The sequence below is a fragment of the Falco cherrug genome, chromosome 4 (genome assembly GCF_023634085.1).
Source record: "Falco cherrug isolate bFalChe1 chromosome 4, bFalChe1.pri, whole genome shotgun sequence".
Classification (NCBI taxonomy): Eukaryota; Metazoa; Chordata; class Aves; order Falconiformes; family Falconidae; genus Falco; species Falco cherrug.
In genome coordinates, this window is record NC_073700.1 from 94,581,811 (window position 1) to 94,606,591 (window position 24,781).

A 24,781-nucleotide genomic window follows, 5' to 3' on the forward strand; every position below is an offset into this window, starting at 1 on the left:
TCTTGTATGAGAACGATCCTTTAGTTGAAACCATTCTTCCCACTCTGTGGTGTTTATGTCTCGAAAGGATTCAAAACCATAATCCCTTTTAGTTTTTGCTTTGCTCAATTGCCAAGGTGTCTTAACAACCCTTTAGAAGACTCTATTGCCCTGATTGTCCCCAAAGCCCTTCTCTGTATCCCAACCAAAGTCGGTCCTCTCTAGGCAAAGGAGACCAAATTCTGAGATCTCTATCAGTGGTTTATGTGAGGAAGGACTGTCTCCTTGTTTTCAGAGAAAATGCCATGCATGATGCCTCTTGCAACCTCCTTAGTCTCTTTCCAGCTCTATCCTGCACTCCTGGCTGTTCCTTGAAATTTCTCTTTGCACCCTAATGCCTTCCCTCCACCATCTCTGGCCAATGAGCCACTGGTTTACAGACAAGAGTCTCCTCATTAGCTCTGACATGCACATCTTGTACAATTGCCTTTGCTGTAATTGCTGTCACTGCTGTTCCCAAGCTTATCTAAATTATTCCTGTGTAAGGATGTGACCCGCTTCAATACGGTTAATACTTTGTAGCTTTGCATCATTCACAGATGCCATCAAGCATGCACCTTGGTCTTTGCTCTAAGGTCACCACTCCAAATGTTAAGCAGTGTTAGCATCAGGAGAGATGCATGAGGGACATGGTTCCTCTCTCAAACCCACTGCTCTTCCCTGCTTAGCTGGTTCTCTACCCACCTCTTATTCCTTGTATTAATCTTCCTCTTCTTCACTGTACACAAACATTTCCTGTGAGGTACCATGCAAGACACTTAATTCTACGGGGGTGAGGTGTGCTGCATATACCCTTGGCAACACAGGATGTTATTTCATAGAAAGAACTGTTAAGCCAGCCTCACAAAATTAATTAATCGGTTAAAACTTAACAGTGTTTTGTTGCAATTTTGTATCCTTGATTACTCCTTTAAAATCTGCTCTAATAGCACATTAAGATACCTGCTGGTCTTCAGCTCCAAAGGATGTCACAGGATGACATGGACACCCTTGCTATGAGACTGATGACCGTGTTGTGCCCTGACTGCCTGCTGGTGTGGCAGCCCTGTGAGTCCCCTGTGCTACCATGGGTTGCAGCGTGGGGCCCTCCTGGCATCCCTCTGTGGGAGTGCAGAGCAGGGGGGGACCATGCCACAGCCTCCAGAGGAGATGGAGGGCACAGTTTTTAGATCTACCACTACTACTGACATCGCCCTAAATCCCTGCTTTTGGCCATGGCCAACCCCCTCCCCCGCTCCCCAGAGTTACAGCGGGGTACATTGATTTTTAGCCCAGTGGAAATTATTAGTGCATGGATAAAAGTGATCAAGCCATACACCTCCCTTCCCAGAACCAGAAGAAGAGACGCCAATTAAATAAGCGCTGTTCTCTATTCTTCCTTAAGAAATGCATGCAATTAGGAAGGGGTTTCTCTTTGTTTTTGAAAGATGTTAATTAATGCAACATTAAGTATCAGACTTGTAAGGTTAAAAAAAAGTGAAAAAAACTTAACATACCATTTTGGGAAATGTTCTGTAAGTCTCTGTGATTACAGCGATTTCTCCTGCGTAAACGTAGATACAGAGAGTCTGTCCAGCCTCTGAGATAAATTGAGAAAATGCAAGTTGCTAAACTCGTATGACACTGATGAAAATACAGCTGATATTAAAAAAATGAAGTGTGTTCTCATCCCCGAACAACTCTGTGGCCCCTTTATGTATATCCTTCCATTTCACCATCTCTCTTACTTACGGTCATAAATGTTTTTAATCTTGAACAGGGTGGCCTAAAATGGAAGCCAAGATATCCTCTCAGAAACTATAAACTGATGGAGAGTTTCTTTGAAACTGTTCCACCCAGGGTACTTTTATCCTGGTCTTGCAGATAAAGTGTTTAAAAACCTTTTTGTTGTACTTCATTTATAAAAACAATCTTGTTGATTTCTCACTAATTGACTTTTCAATTAGTTGTTATGGAACAGTGAATAAAAGAGAAGAAATATTGGCAGGGCATCCATTTCCCAATGCCATAAATCTTGGATGGATTGATCAGAAAACAGGTTATTCTTGGTTGTGATTAGTTCTCTCCTATACTTTGCACTGTGGAGAAAAATGAAAATGCAAATGAAAAGGAGAGCAGCCCAAAGGGAAGCTGATGAGAAGACCACTCCCCAGCCATGCATACATGGTCATCTCTACCCACTGGGGCTGCTGATTTTGTGTTTGAACTTAGACACCAAAGGAATCAGATAACTTAAATAGCATGGCTTAAGAACAGCAAATTAGGATGGATGTATAGAAACAGAAGGCAACGATAAGTTTTGAAACCAGCAATAAAATGTAACTACCTACATAGAAACACATGATAACATCAGTCAGTCAGCATGCAATGGGCTACACAAGAAATGCCTGAGCTTTTCAGTTTTCAGCATAGCAGGTGGGTGGACAAGAAGAAGCAAACAGACCTTCTCGGTCAGAGGATATTAGTTAAAAAGCGGTGTCCCCATTCACCCATCAGGGGTGGGAAAGATGGGCATGGACTGCATCAGTTTGTGTCTCTACTTTCACAGGCTCAGAGTGAAGGGGAGCCCCCCAATGCACATTGCCAACCAGTCCCCACCAAGCTTAATCATTGCAGTGTGGGATTTTCAGCTATTTCTCTTAAAAACACCTTGAAGTCCCAAAGACAGTTTTTGTTTTGGTTTGGTTTGGTTTTTTTTCCCGGATGTGGTGGAGATAAAAAAAGAGATTAAAAACTGAACACCAACCCAAGGCCTATCACTGACAACTTCAGGGTGAATACTAAGCTCTGATCACTGGTGAACTTCAGATGCTTTGGAGCCCAGTTAAACATTGTGTTTTGAGTAGCTGGACATTGTAATGGATTATTAAAGACGCTGAAAGAGGAGGCTGCATAGATTTTTTCTGTTGGCTTGTCAAGTTCAAGCATACACTGTGTGAATGTAGCTGAGCTTGGGTTTTGCACAGGGAGAAAAAAAAGAAGCAAAAAGTACAAGCGTATGGTGCAACAGATATTTTTCCTGGAAAAAAATACATTCTGCCAACTTCTTAATTTTGTTGGTAGAGCGCCTCTTTAGGCTTGACTCATGCTTGGTTTGGCATTTCACTGTATTCATGACCTTAGACATGTAAAATAAAAATTATCTGAAACTCAGGCCACTGTTGATGATTGCATCCTTCAGTTCTGGCAGGAGGCAAGGGCCTCTTAATGCTGGCCAGAAAGATGATTAACAAAATTGTGAATATTTTTTTTAACTTCACAGTTAAAACTGCAGGCATTTCAAGGTATTTTCTTTGTGTCTGGACTGTATTTTCGTTCCCTTCTGGCAGAGACTTCTTTTCTTCCAACTATACCTGCATCCTTTCCCATCCACATGAGCCAATGTAACACAGAAAATTATGTCACAGGCACTTCCAAATTCTTCTTTTGCTACTTCCTTCTAAGTGTGGCCAAAAAAAAAAGGGGGGAGGGGGGGGGGGGAAGATGGAAGATTGCTCCAAAAAAGGGAACACCATGAAACAACCCTGGGATTACCATTTCTTCCACTGTTTCAGCAGCAAAAAGGAAACACGAGGAAGAAGGAAAAAGAAAAAAACCCAAACCTTTAAGAAAAGTAGAATGCCGATTTTTGTTAGCTCCATCAGTGCTCCCTTTCTCCCTGCTGCGGCCTATTGAAAAAAGTGAGTTTGTTTTCTATTTCTTTGGGGTTTTTTTCTCCTTCTAAATAACCATTTAAACAGCTCTAAAACTTATCCTGAATTTCAGGAAGACTGGGCTAGAGTACTCTGCATTGTCTATATATTTAAAAGATTTTTAAAATCCCTAGGTCCCATGCCAATCTTGATTTTAGAAAGAGTAAAAGCAGAGCTGACTAGCATTTTTATCTTTCCTTTCAAGCACTGCTTGGGTTCTTTCTTGCTATGCTTTGAGGGACCTTGAGACTCGCTACGACTTGGCCCGCCGCCTGCTGGCTTACCCGATGGTGGAGTTCAGAAATCCGGTGATCTCGGAGAACTGGGGCCAGTCAAGCTCGTCAGTGAAAGCCATTGGGAGATTAGCAAATGATTTCTGAAAGAGAAATTTTTAAATCAACATGGTTTCACCATCACAGACAAGAAAATCCTTTCAGCAAACTCGAGCACTTGTTAGCTGGAGCATTAGCCGGACAGCAGCAATTGTAACTATAGCTGTAGAGGTAATTAAGCATATACTTAGAAAGTTTACTTTTGTAAAGAGGGGCATATCAAGAGATGGAAGAAGGAAAAGCAGAAGAGATATCTGAATTGCATCTCCAGGCAGTCTTTCATTCTGGAATAGCCCCAACCCTCTCCTGCCGTGGAGCATGTCCTGCAGGTGCAGACCACCAAGGTAGCAGCTGTTTGCTGCAACATCTGTCCTGTCCAAAGGTGGGTGTCTGTGGGCACAGGGAGAGATGACAGCATGATGTCCTCAGTGGATATGGCAGAAGGACAACATCAAATTCACTCGAAGCTCCCTTGCACTCTCCAGCAGGATGAACTGAGAGCATCTGACCCCCTACATACCTCTGCCTGGTCCTCACTGCAAATTTTGGGGACAGCACTAAGCAGCAGAGTCAGAAAGGCCCCTGAACATGGCAGGGACGAGGGAGAAAAGCACACGTGGTCTGCCATAACCTTCCCATGCAAACAGATGCAACCTTTACCCTTCTCTGCTTTTGTTGGTATTAGTCCCTCACGTTTTTTTTAAGCGACTGCCTCTTCAAAAGCCTCTATTCAGATGCAAGCTCTGTTCCACATTCAAAACGCAGCACCCTGTTTGTTTCCACTTTGATTTCTGAATGTGTCAAAAATCAGGAAAGGCAAAAAAAATGGCCTCAAGAAATTGTGCTACCTCAGAAGGATGACGACATGGAGTAAATTTTCAGCTTCTCCTAGTCTAGGATAGGCTCACAAAGACAAATGCATAAATCCAGTGTGCTCAAACTGCTGATGAAAAAGGTAATAACCAAAAGAAGGTCAAAACATAAACCCAGATAATTTACTGGCTGATTTAATCCATGTAAATTATTAGCTTCATCTTCTTTTCAAGTAATTGTGGCGTTTCCTTAAACCCTCACTGCTATAAACATCAAGCAGGGGGGTAATTCTTTCTCCAAGAGGGTCAGAGATAACTGAGGAGCCACAGAAGATCTAAATCTTGTAGTTCCCACCAAGTCTTCATTCTCAGAAAATCATTGTTTAAGTGAATGGGAGCTACACTTGAGTATACGCTGGGTTTTGACTGTAAGAGGATGGGGGGAGATGCAGGGAAAGGGGAGAAGATGTATGAAAATGAGGGGCTGTGAGGGGGAAGAAATCCTGAAGCCAGGCTCTGAGCAGCCTAATGCAGAGCAGATGCCAGTTTAAAGCATATAACAGCATATTTGACCTACTTACATTGCATTAGTTACCAAGGTGAAAATGGGTCTGGCTTAATTACCTTTCAGTTGGTTCTGTCTCACACACAGATATATATTTGTGTGTGTGTGTCCTTGTGTGTATCTGCATATACATAAATATATTAAAAAAATCTTATTTTTTTCAGACTGGAGGGAACTTCCAAATCTGTCACCCTCAAATCTGGTAGTTTTGTGTACAAACAAGCACTTAATCCAAGGGCACAGCTACGAGGAGAAGTGGAGTGGTACAGCATGGCTTGGCCATTTGCAATATTTGCCTCCTCATAGCTTTGCATTAAAGGTGACAGAAATATGGAAACAGTCACTTAGTGCAGAACAAACTAGAGATATGATCTCTTATAAGTCACAGCATAGGAGAGTATAAAAAGAGCCCCCAAAAGATTAAATATTTTTTAAAAAAATCCTTCTATGACCAATTCTCTTACAATTTCCTGTTGGCTCTCCAAAACAATATTTTCATTGGACAGGTCCCAATAATTTTTAACTGTTTTTTTCTTTTTCCCCTGCAAACTTAACTCAAATGTGAATTAGCCAGAACCTATTTGAGTTGCAAATTGGTTTGGAAAAGAACATTTGAGATCAGAATTATAGTTGCATTTGAAAATTTGTTATACGTTTAGCATTGACACTGTTCCAGCAAAGCACTTTAAAGCCAGACTTTTGAAGATATTTCAGGACCAAAGGGTGAAGATGAGTAGTTAATGGAAATTTCAGAAGAATGCTAGACCTTGAACTCTGCAGCAATGTAGTATGGAAAACATGGTCCAACAGACTGCGTTTCGCTTAGTCTCACATGCAACCGTGTCCCACTATAGAGGTGGATCTATGTTGACTTTTAGCTTAAAACTCTTGTGAGCACAGCCTTGTTTAAATACCATTCTCTAGACTATTCTGGCTGAGAAACCATGCTTCAGCCTACATGCCAGATTTTAGCACAGAATGATTAGAAAGTTATTCCAGCCTGGCTTCAAATGCCATATTTTAGCCTCAAATGCTCTAGATGAGTTTCCTTTCGAAGGAACATCCTCACTTCCTAAATGTGTCCTGCCTGAAATACGGGGCAGCCAAAGCCATGGCTGATGCTAAATGCACACATGCCAAGCTGTGCTTGAATGGAAGAAGGTGCAGGGTTGCTATGGCAAGAGATTTTCAAAATCAGAACACAAAAGGGCATAGGGAACCTAATGCTAATATAAGCCTTTAGAGATGCAGTGTCAGAAATCCTGAAAGCACTGAAGTATCCCTTAATCTGAAGGGGAATTGGGTTTATACTACTTTTTAAATTATTTTATTTTTTTATAAAGGATTTAAAGTATAATTTCTAGAAAATAGAATTGCATGGATGAAGATCTGGACTCACCCTAGGGACAAGGAAAAGATTTCAATGCAGTCTATTTTACTAGAAAACATGCAAAGTCTCTCATTCACATCAGCCTGCTATTTTTTACTTCTATGGAAGCAGACAACATATATTGTTTTTATACTGACTTTAATGCTGTTCAAATCCTTGTGACAGTATCAAGTACCACAGATAACTTTCTTATTCTAAGTATACAAATAAGCAAGCCTTAGAGCTCTTGAGGAAAGTACAGCCTATCTTGTTAAAAAGCATGTGTGGCATTTCTGTTCTTTAAAGCTGCAAGGGGCATAGGTTTGAAATTAGCAAAATTATTACCTTATTTCCCACAAAATGCAGCATCTTAGTCATCATGATACTAGCTGGGAGAAACTTGCCTGCAATTCACTGGTTACAGAGGGAAGCTAGAGAATGTTTTAAATAAGATTTTAACAGATCAAACTCCTGTTTTTTCTAGTGGTGCAAAAAAAGAAGTCAGTGGGATAAGTGTTTAGGGCATCCTGAACCCTCATTTAAAGAAATATTGAATCTTTTCAATGGGAAAAAGATAATATGAAAAAATCACTTTAGTGAAACGTGAGAACCCTTTGAGTTTGTGGGCAAATAGGTATTTACTGTATTATAAATAGATGTGGGATTTATTTTTCTCTTTATTCAGCATGAAATAGAGATCCAAGAGTTTTAAAATGCATCTTCCTCTAAAGGGTATAATTTTCAGCACATTTATAAATACAGTGCTTTTATCTCAAGACAAAATTGTCTCTAAAATGAGATTCAAAAATAAGCTTCTATCTCAGACATATAACAGGAAAATGCTGCATTTAGTAGCTATTTGGAAGTCAATTGTAAACAGATGGACAGAGCAGCAGGAGCACAATATCCATTGCTAGACTCACCAGTGTTTTCAACATTAGCTTTCAGCAAAAATGATCCACCTCAAAAAAAAACCCCAGTATTTCTTCTGCATTGCTAAACCTCATAGAGTGCGTGTCTACTGCATTACACTTCATTTTTAGTGTCTGAATTTTCAGGTCAAAGGAACGAACATTCAGTTCAGTTCTTGTTGAACATTTTAAAAGACGAAAAGCCTGGCAAACCCAAAACCAATTGATAAGCAGAAAGCCAAAATAAAGCTGACTCATCCCCTTATTACAGCTGGATAATTCTTGTCCTGTAATTGTACTCTGGGTGTCTGGAGATTTACTGGAGTGGTGATGGCAGGTTAAGGACAGAATCATGTGCTTGGCTGCCTCTGCGGGAACATGCAGGCAGGTATACGCAGTGACGGTCCCAACATAATTTTCTCTGTGTGGCTGCACCTCAGTTAGATCTCTATATGGTAGGGTAGACTTTAGGACTCAACAGTACCACACTGATCAAAATCTCCAAAATCAAGGTATCTGCGACTTCCTCTAGTGCTACATAGGGTGGGGTGGGTTTTTTTTGTTGTTTGTGGTTTCTTTTTTTAACTGGAGAAATAACATGTCTGAGCTATGGCTTTCAAAGATGCGTCTACCTTGCGGTGGACAGTTTCCACACCAAGTAGTGTCTCCGTATGCTCTTTCTGGGAAGAACATACTCTAAAAGGGATGAGCAAAGGTTTTGGAAATAGCACTGGAACAAGTGAGTCCCCACTCTGAGCACACATCTCAGGCTTGGCAACAGACAAAATGGGCTGGGAGTGCCTGCAGCTGTGTTGGTGCAGGCAGACTGACACTCAGGTGCTTGCAAGCTTCCCCCATAAAACAGCATGCTTGCTTAATGCAGGAACATGATTCAGGTCTCTGCATTTGATCACTTAAGTTTAAGAAAACAGGAAGACCAGGAAGGCGCTAGGGGTCTTGATATGGAACAAGGGAATGATGCAACTTGATGCATTTCTTGACGTGGGATGTATGACAGAAGCATGTCCCCCTCCACTGGATTACACGGGGAGTTACTACCCTGTGAGAGGCTAATGCCAAGGGCTGTAAGCTCCCAATCAGACTGGGAAATCCAAAATCCAGTATATAACAGCTTCCCAACAATGGTCTTTGAGATGATGTCGTGGGCACCTGAATTCCAAAGCTGTTCAGTCCAAATATCCATCTCAGCAACCCCATGCTAATCATCTGGTTACCCAAATGACATCTTGAGCCTGCTTCAGTGAGGAAATTTCTCATTCATGTTCTTTCTTTCCTCCCTCATCGTTACTGCTCCTTGGCATGGTACACTATGTGGAGCATAATCAGGGGAAACAACCATTCTGCAGAGCCTCTCAACTAAATTCTCAGCATCTCTCCTGGAAAATTATTTCCCTACCTAATTAGCTTTAAAATGGGAATTAACAGCTGCCACTGATGTAGTGATGATTAACAGAAGGGTCCACAGCATTGCTACCAAGTGTAAATTTTACTTTACACTTGTATATGTGAACATGTATAAGGATAAATATAGATAAGAAATATAGGAAAATATAATGTATATAAAATAGGTAAGTAAAAAGATAGAAAAACATGAAAGCAATAAAATAATAAAATTAATAAATCTGAATTAACAGGCACACAACTTTTCCCTTGTACACATGATGAAAATCCTGGATGAGGTGTATGGGGTGGGGGAAATTCCTATTTGGAATTCCATGTAGAGGGTTGAGATTCCATTGAAAGTGAAATTAAAGCTTTAAACTGACTCTAGTATTGACTGTAGAGAAAACCAACTGATAAACTATTTCTTCTATGTGTCTTATCAAAGAAATTTTCACAGAATCAAGGAGAAGCATCTCGAGCTTGACAGCACAGTGGAGAACAGCAGGTACACGAGGCTAATGCCTTATCCTTCCCCTCTCAGAGCCCTAACTTCAAAGTCATGCTGTCGTCCCAGATTAAGGATGTTTTCTGTGAGATTAGGACATAGACTCTGCACTCTCTCTGGTTGCAAAACCAACCATGGATGCACTTAGAAATTCTCCTCAAGAAAAACTTTCCACTGAAAAAAGATCAAAGCCAGTTAATTTGCTAATTAAACCTATGAATGAAGGATATTTGCCAGTGGTATTTAATACTACACACCAAGAGACAATAGTATTACACCTCTACACCCCTGAGGCAGCTCAGTTGCTGCTATTGTCATTCTACACACAGAAAGCAAGACACAGGACAAGCAAGAGGAAGAGGCAGTGACAAAGCCTGAATTAGCTCAGAAATTTTTTTGCTAGCACTTTTGTGCTCAGGCAACAACTTACTTTCTTAAGGTGGGCTGCAAATTAAATAAGTTTTTACTGTTGCTGGAGTTTAAATACAGATACTGGGTTTTTTATACGACTGAAGTCTCTGTATCTCTGCGTTAATATTTAACTGCTGTATTTTTGCCAGGATGGTTAGGAAAGCTTGCAAATAGTCCTAGACAAGAACTTGTTTTTTTCTATCCCGAATCTCACATACCCCAGACACCTGGGTGGCCGTGCAGCATGCTTCTGTAGAGCTCAGCTAGCTGTAGGAGGGCTGTGTTCCCTGCAAGGTAACTAGCCCAGCCGTGCTCTGTCCTGGCTTGCTATAACTGATTTTCCGAGTTCCTCTGCATTACCAACACACCGTGCCGTACCCCCGTCATGGGTCTGTCTGATGCTGCCCAGCTCAGGGTACCCAGCGTCCGAAGCGGCAGGAGGTTATCTATATTATCCTCTTGTACCTTCTTCTCCTGGGTCCGTAAGTGGTATTTTAAGCAATACCTTAATGCATCCCTTCGTTACTAGGCTCAGAACAGACGCCAGCCCTGGTGCCTTGCACTGGTGCAGGAGAGACGTCTCTCCTGGGACTGGCTTGTGGCAGCTCTGGGTCTGTGTGTGAAGTCCAGGCTTCCTTTTTACTTACTCATACATTACATTTAGCTTCTCCAATTCCAGTGATGTCTTAACTCGTCTTATTTTATATACTGTGAGTGGGGTGACTACAAAACGCCAGAGACTGAGCACACCTCTCTTTGCCTTCCTCGCCCCAGTGCAGGGCACCAGCTCTAAACAGGAGTCACCTTTTCTGCAAAGGAAAGCAGCCCACTTTTCCCTTTCCAACCAGTCCTTGATCTTCCACACACACTAGCCAGATGGAGTTGAGCACTGAAAGCACATATATATTGAGCCTGACACAGAGAGCACCAGTTCCCTTCCCATGCAAGTTGTTCTACACTCATCAGACAGCAACAAGGTGCCATCAAAACTCACTTTATCATCTACACTCCAGCTCCCAACCTTGAAGCTTCTGCCTCTGCATACCATTACCAGCCCTCAGCCCATCCAGCTAGTGGACCAGCAAGCTTCAAGCAAGACAAATGCGTTCTAAACCTTCACTACAGTGATAATAAAATGCTGACATACTCTAAAACTATTCTTGCCTACATGGCTCTGCTACCAGCGTTGCTGCCAGAATCATCATCACCATTAGTATTATTACCATCTTTATTAGACAAGATAATCTCAATTATCATTAGTGCTAATTGATTATGCTCATCATCAGTTCTGTCATCAGTGTCATTCATCTAACTGTTGCTCATAAACGTTTAACAAAGAAAAACAACTGCTAATCTGCAACATTTAAATCAGCTCAGCTCTGGGAGCAGAAGTGGGAAAACAGATGAAACTCTCAGACCTCCAACAGCACTGTAACTACTGACATTTTGGATAAGTATTGTTCTCCAGAAAATGTCCACATCCTTCTTCTACAGAGGCCAGTGGAGGAGTAGTAGTTTTTCACCAGGGAACGTAGGCAATGATGATATATCTGCTTACCCCTGTGCAACAGACCTCACGCAGAGAAGGACAACGCACAGTCCTCCCTGAGTAGGGAGTGACACTGGCTCAGGATAGGAAGCAATAGGGAAGGACAGGAGCATACCTGTGCATTTACCTCCACCCTCCAATTGCTATTTGCTGGAATGACCTTTTCCCCTCGATTATTTCATTCCATGCCAGTGAACTGCAACAGCTGAGGCTCAGCGTAATTCACAGCCAGGCACATTTTGTTGTTTGAAAATGGGAAATGCTGGGATACTGCCCAAAGCTAGACATCAGTGTGGTAGTGACATTTTATGGTCACTACAGAAACTCTTCCCTTTAGGACAAGTCCATTATAAACCCTTGGATGACCCTCAAACACCTGCAGACGTATTTGCTCAAAAAGGCTCAGGGCTTAAATACTGGAATACTAGACCTGTTTCATATATGCCACAGATGAGGGAAAACAATCCAGGACATGTCATTTCAAAGCCAGGTGCCTAAAAGAGAAGTTTCCAGACTGTCAGCAGGGTCACTTCTGCAACACTTACACAGCAAGGAGCCATACCAATAAGGCTGCCAAGAGCAGGACTGATCCCACAGACAGCGCAGGCCTCCTTGAACCACAGGCATGTGCATGGAAAGCCAGATGTCCTGGTTTGTGTCTCTGGCACAGCGCTGCGCAGCTGGAGCCAAACTGTTCCCTGACCCAATTGCACAGATGTCGGAGGAGCAGCAGTAGCACAGGGCTATGGGGTTTTATCTTCAGAAGAGCAGCTGCAGGAGGTGACGGACACACATGAGACCTTAATGATAAATTCCAGTGCAGTGAAGCATTTTGCACTAGTTTCCCTTTGGCAACCTGTGGCACAGGGGAGAAAGCCAATGGCAACCAGCGTGATAGCAGTTTTGGCAACCTGAACATGATTCCTCACCGCTGACATCTGTGTGACGGTCATCCACTCGGGAGGGATGTGGAAGTGAGCGCCGGCTGAGTCTCCCAACAGCACGACCCCTTGCGAGTCCGCACCTAATGAATGCACTTTGTTAGTCGCATGAGCAGATAGAGCAAACTGAAACAAAGCATGGAGAGCAATGCTTAAAGAGCAACAGCAGAGGCAGCTGATGGAGTCACGGGGTGACTGGCTATATCACTCTTCACATGGCTGAAACGTTCAGACCCTACAATGGGGTTTTCACTTCATCTGCAGCAAAAACTGGCTAAGAAACACCTGCCAACAACCCTAGAGAAACAGCTGGGGAATGGGCATGAAAAACAGGGAGAGGTCTTGCTAATCAGAAAAAATCCTGGTTGTATTCAAGGATGGATGTGCTATTTCAGCAGAGGCTCTGCTGTGCAGCCAACATTTATTTTACTACCCATAGAATATGCATTAAAAAGTACTTAAACATTTAGGGAAATCGGATTACCCAGGAAATTGCTCAAAGCTCCTTATAACATGACTTGGTGGTGGATGTGCTACTCATAAGAATATTTCTGCTAGAACAATCTGGCTGGTTTATAATTAATGTTACTGAGCATTTGTAGATTGCCTTTCATCTAAAGCTGTTGAAAAGTCTTGCCAGGCAATGGTTCATCCCCAGGATGCTGATTTAAATATAAGGCAAGGTGAGCAGCAACTGTAGTCACGGCTGTTTAGTGAGGGTGTTATTTGTGCATATGTGTATACACAGGCACCCACGTTGCTGTCAGGGAGGTCAGCTGATGCCATCACTTCCCCTCTTTAAGGCCTTCTCCGGAAAAGTATCAGCATGATTACTGGTATTTACAGCAACGGGTCAAACTGGACAAGCACAGATGTTAAACTGCTCTCCTGAATCTCAATGCCATCCCTCTGGGTTAGGCTTCAGCCATCACAAAAAAATGCAGAGGTGATATCTCCATTGGCTGCTGTCCCTGATCCATGTATTTTAACTTCATAACTGAGCTGGCTTTTAACAGTAAATTAGCGGCAGCCTGTGCTTTTTACGTTTTATCTTTGCCCATCCTCCAAATTAAAAAAAAAAAAAATATTTTGCCATTTTACATTCCTCATGACTCGTAAAGCCCATTATCTTTCCCTACATTGGCAATGACCATGAAAATATTGAAGCATTTATGAAATGAAAAGAAAAGAGACATTGTTTCTTGTATTGACTGTAAAGATTTACCTTTGCAAAATTTCTCCTCATAGGGAATTCCATCTTTTGGATCCACACCCTGTTGGAGGAGAGAAGGGGCAGATGATAGTATCTATCTAGTGCCTGAAAATGGCAATACAAAACAGAGGCTGAGAATTTAGCTTTTTTTGAATGTTTGCCTGCAGGAAGCACTGCATCATAATAACGATGCTTTCCATTACATTATTTTAATGAGTATGTGTACATTTAAATTAATTACAATAGCTGTAGTTTAAATAATCTTAAGCATCAGTAAACAAACGCTCATAACTGCTTCCCCTATGTTTCCTTAGTTTTTAATAAATACGGTTTTATTACTTGGAATATCAAAGGCAGTAAATAAATAGGAGTATTCCCAATCAGTTAATAAACCAGAATAAATAAAAAAGAAACATTTGCAGACTAATTCAAAAGAAGGAAAAAAAGAGACGCAGCATCAGAAAGGAAGTATAAGATGCAAATTCATTTACTTACCCATATGCCATTGCAGTTAGAGTCACTTTTCACATCCCAATTATCAGGACTAAAACAAAGTTACATAAGGATATACAGTGTTACAGAAAATGAAGCAAAAGGGACTTTTGAGGAAATCAGATCCTTCGTGCCATTTTTCACTAAGAATACAAAATAATTAGAAATTCCTTTCTGCACAGAAGGGTGGGGGGTTTTCCCCCATTTGAATCCAGGAGAGGCAACTTTTTGTAGCAAAATGCAAAATTAATTTAAAGATGATACTGGAAGTTGCTGGATGAAACTTACCCTTTTATTCTGCATATTCACTTACATGAAGTGAACAGGGATAACGAGAAGGGTCTAAGACAACAGACCCTTTTTCCCTGCCTTTTTGTTGCTTTTAAGTGTTTGCTGAAATCCACCAAAACCCTCGCTCCAAATTCAGTGCACGTAATGAAGATTTGTTTTGGCCCGTAACACAGTAGAATTAGCTCGGGCCTCTTCTACAGGGAGACTCCATCTATTCAGTCTGGCACTACACATGGACTCTGTAAGCCCATTTCTGCTAATGCAGGTGTGCTGCCCAGGCTGGTGGCATACAATTCTTCCAAACCCATGCCCTCAAAATCATCTTATCTAGTCACAAGCCAGTGAATGCCTATGCTTTAAAATCAGTCCTGGTTAACAACTTCTTAACAAACCCATGGTACAGGAGAGCTCTATTTTTGAAAGAATATTTTGAGCTCAGGATGAAATAGCAAGAGTGAGGTACCAAGGCCATGTTATTACAACTGGCTGTGCTCTCCATTTCAGGTGTGCCTGGAAGTCCATGCTCAGGCAGCTGGGAGGTATTCACCTGGAAGATACTCACTTAGAAAGGCACATATTTAGCTCAATGTTTCCAGCAACTTAACATGAGGATTGGATGCTGGAGCTCAGCAGCCAGCCATGAGCACCGCTGTTTTGCCCTCCCGCCCTGCTGCTCCCTAAAGCAGGCACAGCCCGCGTTAGCTCAACTGGCATAAGGCTTGTAAGCCCCAGCGGCTTGGTTTCCATCCCCATCTTCGGTCTGTCTGACCAATTTTGGCTGCAGATGCTTCAGAGAAAGGAAAGAAACCTGTGCACCACCCCTGCTAATGCACCACATCCCTGGTCTCGATCATCCCCTCTTGTCCCCAGCACAGTGAAATCAGGCAGCCAGCAGTGGCATGCTCTCTTAGATTATGGCCAAAACCAAATCTGGAGCTCATTCTTCAAGAAGTCACAATTATTAGGAAGCCTTTAAAATCACGAAAAGTTTTACCGTCTGCCAGGGTACACGGTGGAGTTTTTGTCATTGCAGTCTCTGCCTCGCCAGTGATAGCCCCTCAATGTCTAAAAGCCAGGAGAAGCACACAGATAGGATGGTCATTGCTATGCTTGTGTTTTCAGTTTAAAATATCCAAAATGAAACGCTAATTCGAGGTGTAAAAATAAAACCCGGTAAATGGGTTGTATTCCAGAATCCCTTTGCTAGGCTTTAATAAATGACACCTTGCATACTTTGGTGCAGAAATAAGACAAGCTGGCAATTTAATTTAGTTTTGTATATGAATTTACTTCAACTCTTATTAACTCAGTAAACAGACCACTCAGCAGCAGAGCAATTTGTTTCTGCAGGGAGCACAGCTTTATGTGTGCATGTCCCCAGGTGGCATAAATGAATGATTGTTTTTTTCATCCAGAAAAAAAACCCCCACCTTTTATGAGAAAAAAACCCCTTCATTCACTTCTTTCCTATATCTATTTTCACATGAATGAATAAGGCTTTTCAGAAAGTAGGAGGAATCCTATAGACATTCTTATTATCATGGGATCACTGTACCAAAGGAAAGGCTTTACTTACCGGGAAAGTACTAAATTTATCTCCATCAAAATCTTCAAAAGGCAGTTTATTTCTTATAACACTGTAAAAAACAAAACAAACAAACAAAGTGTTAACATATGGAAGGGAACCTATTCAGAAAGAAAAAAAAAACCATGGTAAAGCGTGCAGAACAGATAACAGCTGGCACGTTGTTCATGGCTCCATGTTCACTTTTAGCTCTGTGCTTGTACTTCAGCAAAGCGATTCCGTCCGAAGGAGCAAATTTTGATTTATTTCAATATCTGCTGACTGAGCTGTGGAGGTGAGGCTGATGGGCTCCTGTATGGCTGCAATGCCAAACCTTCAGTCTCTAAAACAAACTAGGACATCAAATCTGTGGTAAAAGTAACTATAATTTTTTTGGAAATAAATACTACACTCAGCCTGGCAGATCTTGCAAATCTGCCAGATATGAAAAACTAATGGAAGTTCTTCTACCTGGGAAACAGCTCCCAATAGGGCCTCATGCTGATGGAGACCAACCTCCTTCTTTTGTTAAAAACAAATGGCAAATATCCTTTCTCATTTTCATCCCTCAAGTCTTTACACCGTCTCTCTCCTGTTGTGTTCAGTCTAGAAGACTCAGTTAGCATGCAAGGCTGCAGCTACACGTATAAAGAAAAATAATGTTATTTTACAGGCTAAAAGTGGGTTCAATATGAAGAAAGACCGTACACACTGAATGCACAGGTGGCCTTATGCTTTAACTGAGGATCAGAGCCTTATCTTGCAATATATGTATGTAGACCCACAAACTTCTCGCCATGCTCAAACATATTTGAGAAAAGTATTTTACCTTGAATTGAGCAGTGGAGACCTGAGCCCTCAGTGGTCCCCCACAGCGCTTAATTACATTAACCTTTGAAAATTACATCTTTTTTTTTCCATTGTGACTTTTGTTTTCAGCAACCCTATAGGTTTGAGCAGTACCCGAAGCAGGTGTTAAAATGATGGTGTCAGCTCTGTGCCGCTTTTGTTTTAGCTGGGACATGTATTAGCTTTCACATGGTGCTGCCCAAGCGTGGCATCTCTTTTTGGCTACAGGACAGAGCTTAGCTCACCTATATTGAGCAGCCTTTCATATCTGGCCCAGTGGGCAGCACTCTTTGAATGACATGCTAGTCAGCCTTTCCTTGGAAAGTTTTTTCTGAGTTTTTTCAACCTCCTGAACTCATAAGAGATGTTGAACCTGTCTCAGCGAGCAAATAGGTGCAATGAGGATGGATTCCTCAGACTGCATGAGCATCAGGATAAGAAAACACGCAGAGAAGACAGGTGGCATGCACTCCTGGTGGGGCTTATAACCTTTAATCTGTCTGTGGTCAATGATTTCCACATGCTGCTTTGGGCTACCTCTCTGGTTCGGCTGCAAGGAATTGGCACAGATCCAGACCAGCTAAAATTCCAACTGCCAAACAGTTTTTTGTAGGTACAGAAAGAAGAAAGAGAAAACCAAAGCAAGTGAGAGTCCATGAGAAAGAGATCCAAAGAGTTGCATACATTTGATCCAACACGTTATACAATTTGATTCCTTCTTCCACTGTCTGAACTCACCAGATTATTTGTCCTGACTTACATTTCAAAGGCACTTACAAGACATTTCATGTTAATCAATCCATTCCAAATAAACTCCTGATATTTGCAGTTTCAATTAAATGAGCAGAAATAGGTGAGCAAGTTAATCTTGGAAGTCAAATCAGTCAAAATATACTGCTGATAGTACTGATTTAGTCTTAATTTGCTTGAATCCTCCAACCCATTGGAGTACATTGATAAATACGCTTTAGGAGTAATAGCCCAGCTGATGCCCTCAGCCTTTCTCAGAAACTGACTCAAAGTCAGCACTGCCAGAAGTTTTTTTCCTGTCCACCATCCACCCGGCTTTCTTAAATACCTTGAGATTCTCCTACATGTTGCAACTGCCACTTAATTCGTGTTCCTCACAGAGTTATATAGGTGCTGGTGGCTTCCTGTGCTGAGCCATGGGCACCACAGCTGGGTGGAGAAATGAAACGGAGGAGTGTCTTGGGCTCAGGAAACCTCAGGAGAAATTGGTTCCCTCTTGGAGGTGGTGTATCTTTGAGTGTGTCATATATTTGACCTCTGCGACCTGCTAAAATTACACAAGTATTTTAAGTGCTGAAAAAGCACAGGGATCCCTCTGAGGAATCTTGCTTACCTGAACTCTGTGCAGCCTCCCTCTGTGCTACCTGGACAGTGGTTTTATGAAGGAAACCAACAGAAGTAAAGTATAGGAAGCTTTGTTAACTGAGGATGATTTTTGAAAGAAACAAATGTACCGTATTCTGTTTCTGGTTAAGGATTGAAAATTTTATACATACTATTTAATCTTCTCACACAGGTTAGCCAGAAGAGGAAATGCACAAACACTTGAGAACCCCGTGAAGCTTTTCTGGAGGGGAAGAAGATAAAAGAAGATGGATGCATTAGTTCATAGTGGTGGTGTGGCTTGGATACTCAGCATCAGTGAAGTCCAGAGCTAAATCATGTATTTTCTGCCTAGAAACATCTGAAAACTCCAGTGATGCCATTAAGGATGCTACATGCCAGTGGATTTAGACCTGACACAGCAGTCAACTTAAGGATTTTGACTGAACATTTTACAAACCAACTACTCTTGCTTCAAGGAGCTGTCAAATTAAAAAGGAATGAAGAAGCTCCCATGAAACTGTCTCCTCTCATGTACCCAAGGTCTGGGTTTTTTTTTTCATTCTTTGTAAAAATTACTGTTCTTATGTTCAATAAACATGATGGTATCTGACACTTAGTGCAGAACTAGTGAAAGGAACACATCGTGAGCCATGAGGCTGGTTTCTGCACACTCAGGGAGGGGTGGATAAGTCAGAGGTCAGGAACAACTCCAAAGAGAGGAGAAATGGGAGGATCCAGCACGTGCATAGAATGGCCTTGTTTTTTTAATGAGATGTTTACCTGGAAATTTCATTACTACATTTTATCTTGGCCAAATGTGCAAGCTGTGAAAGACAGCTGCTGCAAGATAATAATTTTTTCAATATTTTTAAAGTTTTCAATATTAGTAGACCAAAGCCATGGGCCAATCCAGCTGAGGTTCCAGGTAGCCAGGTGGCTTCAGAAGCTGAAAGAGACCTTCCCAATGAATGTTCACGTTGTGGAACCATTGCATTTTGCATTGGCAGCCAATTCCACAAACATGCTGCTCGTGTGGTGGCTTCACTGTAAGTTCAGGTGCCTTTAAACACTGAGGACATTCAAGTGATCTATAAATACAGAGTGCTAGTCGGTGCACAGTCTAATTAACTGTATTCACGAAGGCTGCATTCAGCATGTAAATATGGAGCAGAGGAGCAGATGGGCATACTCGTAACTTTATGCAAACAGGGGTAATTATTTATATGGCCATAGCACTTAAGAGCTCTGTCCTTGGATCAACTCCCTTGTGTTACACACTTTATATTCACTGGAAAAAAATTAAGACGGTCCTTGCCCTAATGAGATTACAACCCAAATCTAACATAAAAGAGAAGATAAAGGTTGGATACAGCTCAGGAGAGGACAACGAAAGGCTATTACTCACCGTGAGGGGCAGTAACCTCAGCATATAAACTCTGAGTGACAAAGGAGAACTTCAAGGCAGCACTGCTGGGCAGTGAGGCCACCGTGTGCAGCGCATTGCCCTGCAGCTCCAGGGAAGGCAGAGATGTGTGTGTTTGGACAGGTAGCAAGGGGTGATGGAGATAAGGGTCTCAGACTGCCCAGAGCAGGAGGTCAGCCACAGCAATATGTCACAGCCAGGATCTCTGTGTGGAGAGAAGGGCTGGGGTAACGAAGGAGGGATAGAGCCCCAAGCACAAAGATGGTAGCCAACATTTGCAGTGGTGGCTGAAGTGACCAAGCAGCAAGGTGAAGAAGAAAAAGGGTAATACCTTGTGGGGGAGACCTACAGTGGAGATGGAGCTGTAACGGTGCCCTTTCTGAAGGATGCAATAGAGAAAACAGAGGAAAAAAAGGAGGAAAATCCAGGAGACAAGAGAGAAGAAACTTGCAAAAAAAACCCCTGCTAATTAACTCTCTTCAGTGCCGTCCAACACACTCAAATGACAAGGCTGGCGTCTCACCAGCTTGGAGGGGGCCATGAGGTGGAAGGGGTATTGGTGGAGTCACAGGAGAAACCAGCAGACAATCACAGAAATGGATGGAAATTGCCAAAAGCAGCCAGGGAGTGGGGCCTTTCCTTGAGCGGAAAGACCAACCTGGTCCCACTGCTGAGGCTCCAGCTGCCCTGCACTCTTCCCCATCCCTCTGCACCTCTGGCTGCCTTGTGGCTATGTCCTGCAGCACAGTAGGGATGAAACCCTCCTCCTTGCTCTCTGTGTGTGCATATGCATGTGAGGCCAGGTAGGCAGAGAGCATGAGAGGCACACAAGCAGGACGCCAGCTTTTCTCGGAGAGCTTTGCAAACCTATGTACACCTTCCTGGAAAGAGGAGGAAAGCCAATTCCCCCCACCTCCTCCATGTAGGACTAATCCTACCTACAACAGCACTAGAGGCTCTTAAAGCTTTCCATCAGGCTAAGATCTGCAGTGTTTTCATTTGAGCTGTCAGCTTTTCACTTCAGCCTAAGTCACAGCATGCAAAGTCTTTGAAGTTAAGGCATCTGGAGCTGAAAGTGCACCAGAAAGAAAAACTACAGGGCTTGCAAGAAATATATACATAAATAAAGCCTCCTTTCATTCTGCTCACAGACTGCATGTAAAGTCTACCCTTTGCTGTAAGTAGAATAAAATCTTTCCTGCCTTTTCCTCAGCTAGTCATTTGAAAATTATTGCCAACTAGATCTCCATTAGTTTTAAAGGAAAACTATCCTGTAGCCCCAGAGACTGCCTAACTTTGGTAGGAACAGTTGGCATGATGGTAACCTGGAAGTGGTATGGGTGATGCCACAGGTGAGCAGGCACTACAGGGTCCTTCCCAGGAGAGCCTGGCTACAATTGCAGTATGTGTTTTGGGGCAGAAATGGGTTACTTGTGCCTGAGTAACGTGAATGGGTGAGCAGGAGACTGGTTCATGCTCCCCTCTGCCTTGCAATTCCCTTCTGCTCCCTCTGTGGCTTCTCACTTCTCCTGCTGCCAGGACGCGACTTGCAGGGACCATGTAGTCACGGCAGGATTGCACACATGGCGCTCACTCTTATTAAATGCTACAGCCACGACTCTATTAATCATTCTTTCACTGCTGTTGCCCAAAGATGCCTCTTAGTATCTTCTCCACCCATAAGAAAATTTAGAGCTAGAGGTGCTCGCAGTGATTGATAACAGCAGTATTTTATTAATTGTCTGTTAACATTCCCTAATGGCATTTCCATAATTATTTTAATTGATTTTACAAAAAAGAATAATTATGAGTCCCTAATGCTTGTTGGTGTTTGGTTTAAGCCAGTCGCTCACAGATGGCTCACTACTTTCAATGAATGAAGACATTTATTAGACTTTTTTCGGGTTGTTGCCACTTTCACTGCATCTCTACATCTGGAAAATACCTTTCCTTTTTCCCAAATCCACAATGATCCTAAGAAACGCCCAGTAAATATGAACCCCTGGGACCCAGACCAACCTCCCATTCCCTCTACCAACAGCCATAATCACATCTCCTTTTTTATGCTCACACACAGCTGCCAAGCAAAAATGGGGATAGCTAATTTGCAAGAACCTCTTCAGAAGGCTTTCCCCAAACATGCAATAGGGCAAAAGCAGCAGATACGGGAAGATTGAACTGATATAATTTGGTATTTCTGTCCAGCATCAGCCAGAGCATAAAAGAGGTCAGGTGAACGTTCTTCTCTCTCCAGCAGTGTGGATGCAGAGATGTTCTACCACAGACAGGGCATTTCTGGATCATCAGCCACACATTCAGGTAGGCAACCCTCTCCCAAAGCAGCGAGAGCACCTCAGCTGCTTTGGCCTTTGCTCACTGGTACACACATCTGCCTGGGAAGGTGAAAAAACCCTGATTTGGCAACATTCAGGTTGTGCAGGTGATTTTCTTACTATTTCATCACATGCTGCCGCTCTGGGATATGGGACTTATTCAAGCCTGATACATGCTGTGCTCTCTCCTAGAGATCTTTCCTTTGTGTTTCCTATTACATTGTTTTTCTGGATTTGAAATTAACTGTAATCTGGTTGAAGGGGAATTTGAGAGATACAGTAATGCCTCCAGAAATGTTGTTATTTTTAATTTTCTAGGTTTAAAATAAGTTTCAGCAAGAGTCACTAGAGGAAACATGCTAGGAATAACTGCAGAAGAAGCCAAACCAACCACATGATACTGGTTTTAGTTTGAGCTGACCTTGTATTGTGCAGTTATGTAGGTTTAGAAACACGTTTACTGGAGCAACACAACTATGACCTTGCTGTATATAGCCAGGGCACAGTCTGCTTGTCCCTCCCGCTGGTAAATTGTCAACTGGGAGCAGGAAGGGGTCAAGGGCATTGCAATGGAGACTGAGAGAGGTATGAGGGCATTGAGCAGCTTTGGGGATATGGAAGAGTAGAGGCAAGCTGGAAGGAGACCCCATTGCACCTAAAGATTGATGCCAACCATGCCGTGCTACCCAGAAGAGCCTAAAAGGACACAGCATGTTTGGTCCATGAAGGCCAGACAGACCCAGCCATGCAAGGGGTGCAGCCGAATATGCCAAGGGTAGAAGCACACACAAGGGAGCAAAGGAGCCTTGTGTCCTGAGGGGCAGCACCTGCACGCTGATCCCTCTTCATCCCTGCACCTGCATCCAGGCTCTGGCTAACAGAGAGGGTCTCCTCGACTCAAGGCATCTTGCTGCAGGTGTCAACAAGGGGACTTGCACCCAGCACAAGGGGATTAGACATTTCATGTAATTTGAGTGGAAATCTCAGGCCATCAGTAGCACAGTGCCGAATAGGAAGGAAAATGAATAAGATCCTGCTGGATGCTGTTCTGCAGGAGCTGAGACCCGTCTCTCCAGCGCATTATTTATTTCCCTGGCTCAGCAATTTGGCAATTACCCAAATACTAATTTCCCACCTCAATTTTCACTTTTGTGAGTAGCATCAAAGTAAGAATTCATGAAGAAGCAATATCTATAATTTCTTCACAAACAGCTAAAACGTTTGCTCTGCATTAAGTGCCTGAAGACAACTGGAAGCAAAACCTATGGCTAAGCTGACTCATATAAGTGAACCCAGCAGAAAAAAAGCTGCCCTTCCCTTCCCTGCTGCCCGTTAGAGATTCTCTATAAATCTGAAAACTGGCGGAGGTGGGAAGATTTCAAATCCCAGTTTTCAAGTTCAAGAGGCAAAGGCAGCCTCTCACAAATAAAGGAAAAATATGCAGAATTTGCATTTAGGCCATTGCTTGAGTTCAGACAACCCCAAAGTGCAGTGGCTGTGCTCTGAGGCAGTGGCTTGATTCATGAGGCTCCCTCTTACATATGCCCCCACAAGGACAAGGCAGGGATGATAAGGGACAAGGAAGAAGCATGAAACAAGGAGGAACAATAATAAGCACCAGAAGAAGTTTGAAGGAAGGAAGGAACCTTCTCTGGGTGGAAAAACACAGGGCAAGGCTGAGTGGGAAATTCCCGCTTTTGTAAAAGAATCTAAACAAAATCTCTATCTACTTATATTTTGTTTTAAGGCTGGCTGCCCCACCAAAGGCAAACTGGGCTAGTACAAGCAAGCATCTCAGCGTGGAGCTAAACTGTGGTGCTCACAGATGAGATCCTCTGCTGCTGCCTGAGTTTCAGACATAAATTTATGTCTTGGATAGATACAGAGAGTTATCCCTACTCTACAAGCAGTCTGCATTTTTAATGAGGTTTTTCTCTGCTCTCCCCATATTTTAGTATTTTCTCTCTATTATCTCCCTCTCCTTCTTCCCAGTGTCACCTGATAGAGCAGGTCCTACACCAAGCAGGAGTGAGCCAGCATTCAGTTTAATTACCTGATCAGGTGGATTCACAATCAGGCAAAATAAACAAGGACTCATTTCTGATAAAATGAAAGTATAGTGTAAAACACCCTAATGCCACTGATTTCTTACCAAGTCCATGGAAGTCTTCATAATCCTTTTTGCTTTTCTTATTGCAGTACTCAGCCCCACCTAGAAGAGCAAGAACAAAACAAAACAAAAAAATCAAAACAGGTCAGCCTCACAGTATCCTACCAAATTTTCTCCCTATTTCCTGCCTTTTTTTTTAAATATATCAGTCACAGGACAAAAAATGATGTATGAGTTCACAAAATCATCATCAGTTACTTTTTATTGAACTAACAATCAATTATCCAATCACCCTTTATGAAACTCCAGTTGCAAGAGTTCATTTATTTTGCTCCAGGGCATCATTTATTTCCTAAGCAAAAGTCCAGATCAGCTGAAAAGCTGAGATTCATATCCTGACTGCACTGTGTGAGCTGCAGAGCTGCAGAGGACAGACTTCTCCAGTGATTCCTCCTGAAGAACAACTCATTCATTAGATGGCCAAAAAAAAGGGTCACACGTGCAATGTCAGTCTGACTTGCCGAGAAGGGTACAGAGGAAACAGTTGGTCTTGCACTGGTAAGGGTTATTACATGGCTGAGGTTCATCTCAGCAGGGGAACAGCTGATATGCTGGAAGGT

The 24,781-nt window shown here is 42.5% G+C and overlaps 1 protein-coding gene across 1 annotated transcript in view; it reads right to left on the reverse strand.

The window, feature by feature from the left end:
- The window catches only part of AOAH (acyloxyacyl hydrolase), a gene marked incomplete at its 5' end in the record, with an annotated part of 80,545 nt that overhangs the window by 26,457 nt on the left and 29,307 nt on the right, over positions 1-24,781 (reverse strand). The window contains 9 exons of the mRNA XM_005442444.4: positions 1,536-1,618; positions 4,016-4,107; positions 12,519-12,613; positions 13,756-13,804; positions 14,239-14,287; positions 15,521-15,591; positions 16,103-16,163; positions 18,466-18,536; positions 24,204-24,263. Coding sequence (XP_005442501.2) covers positions 1,536-1,618; positions 4,016-4,107; positions 12,519-12,613; positions 13,756-13,804; positions 14,239-14,287; positions 15,521-15,591; positions 16,103-16,163; positions 18,466-18,536; positions 24,204-24,263 — 631 coding nt within the window. The remainder of the gene's footprint in view (positions 1-1,535; positions 1,619-4,015; positions 4,108-12,518; positions 12,614-13,755; positions 13,805-14,238; positions 14,288-15,520; positions 15,592-16,102; positions 16,164-18,465; positions 18,537-24,203; positions 24,264-24,781) is intronic.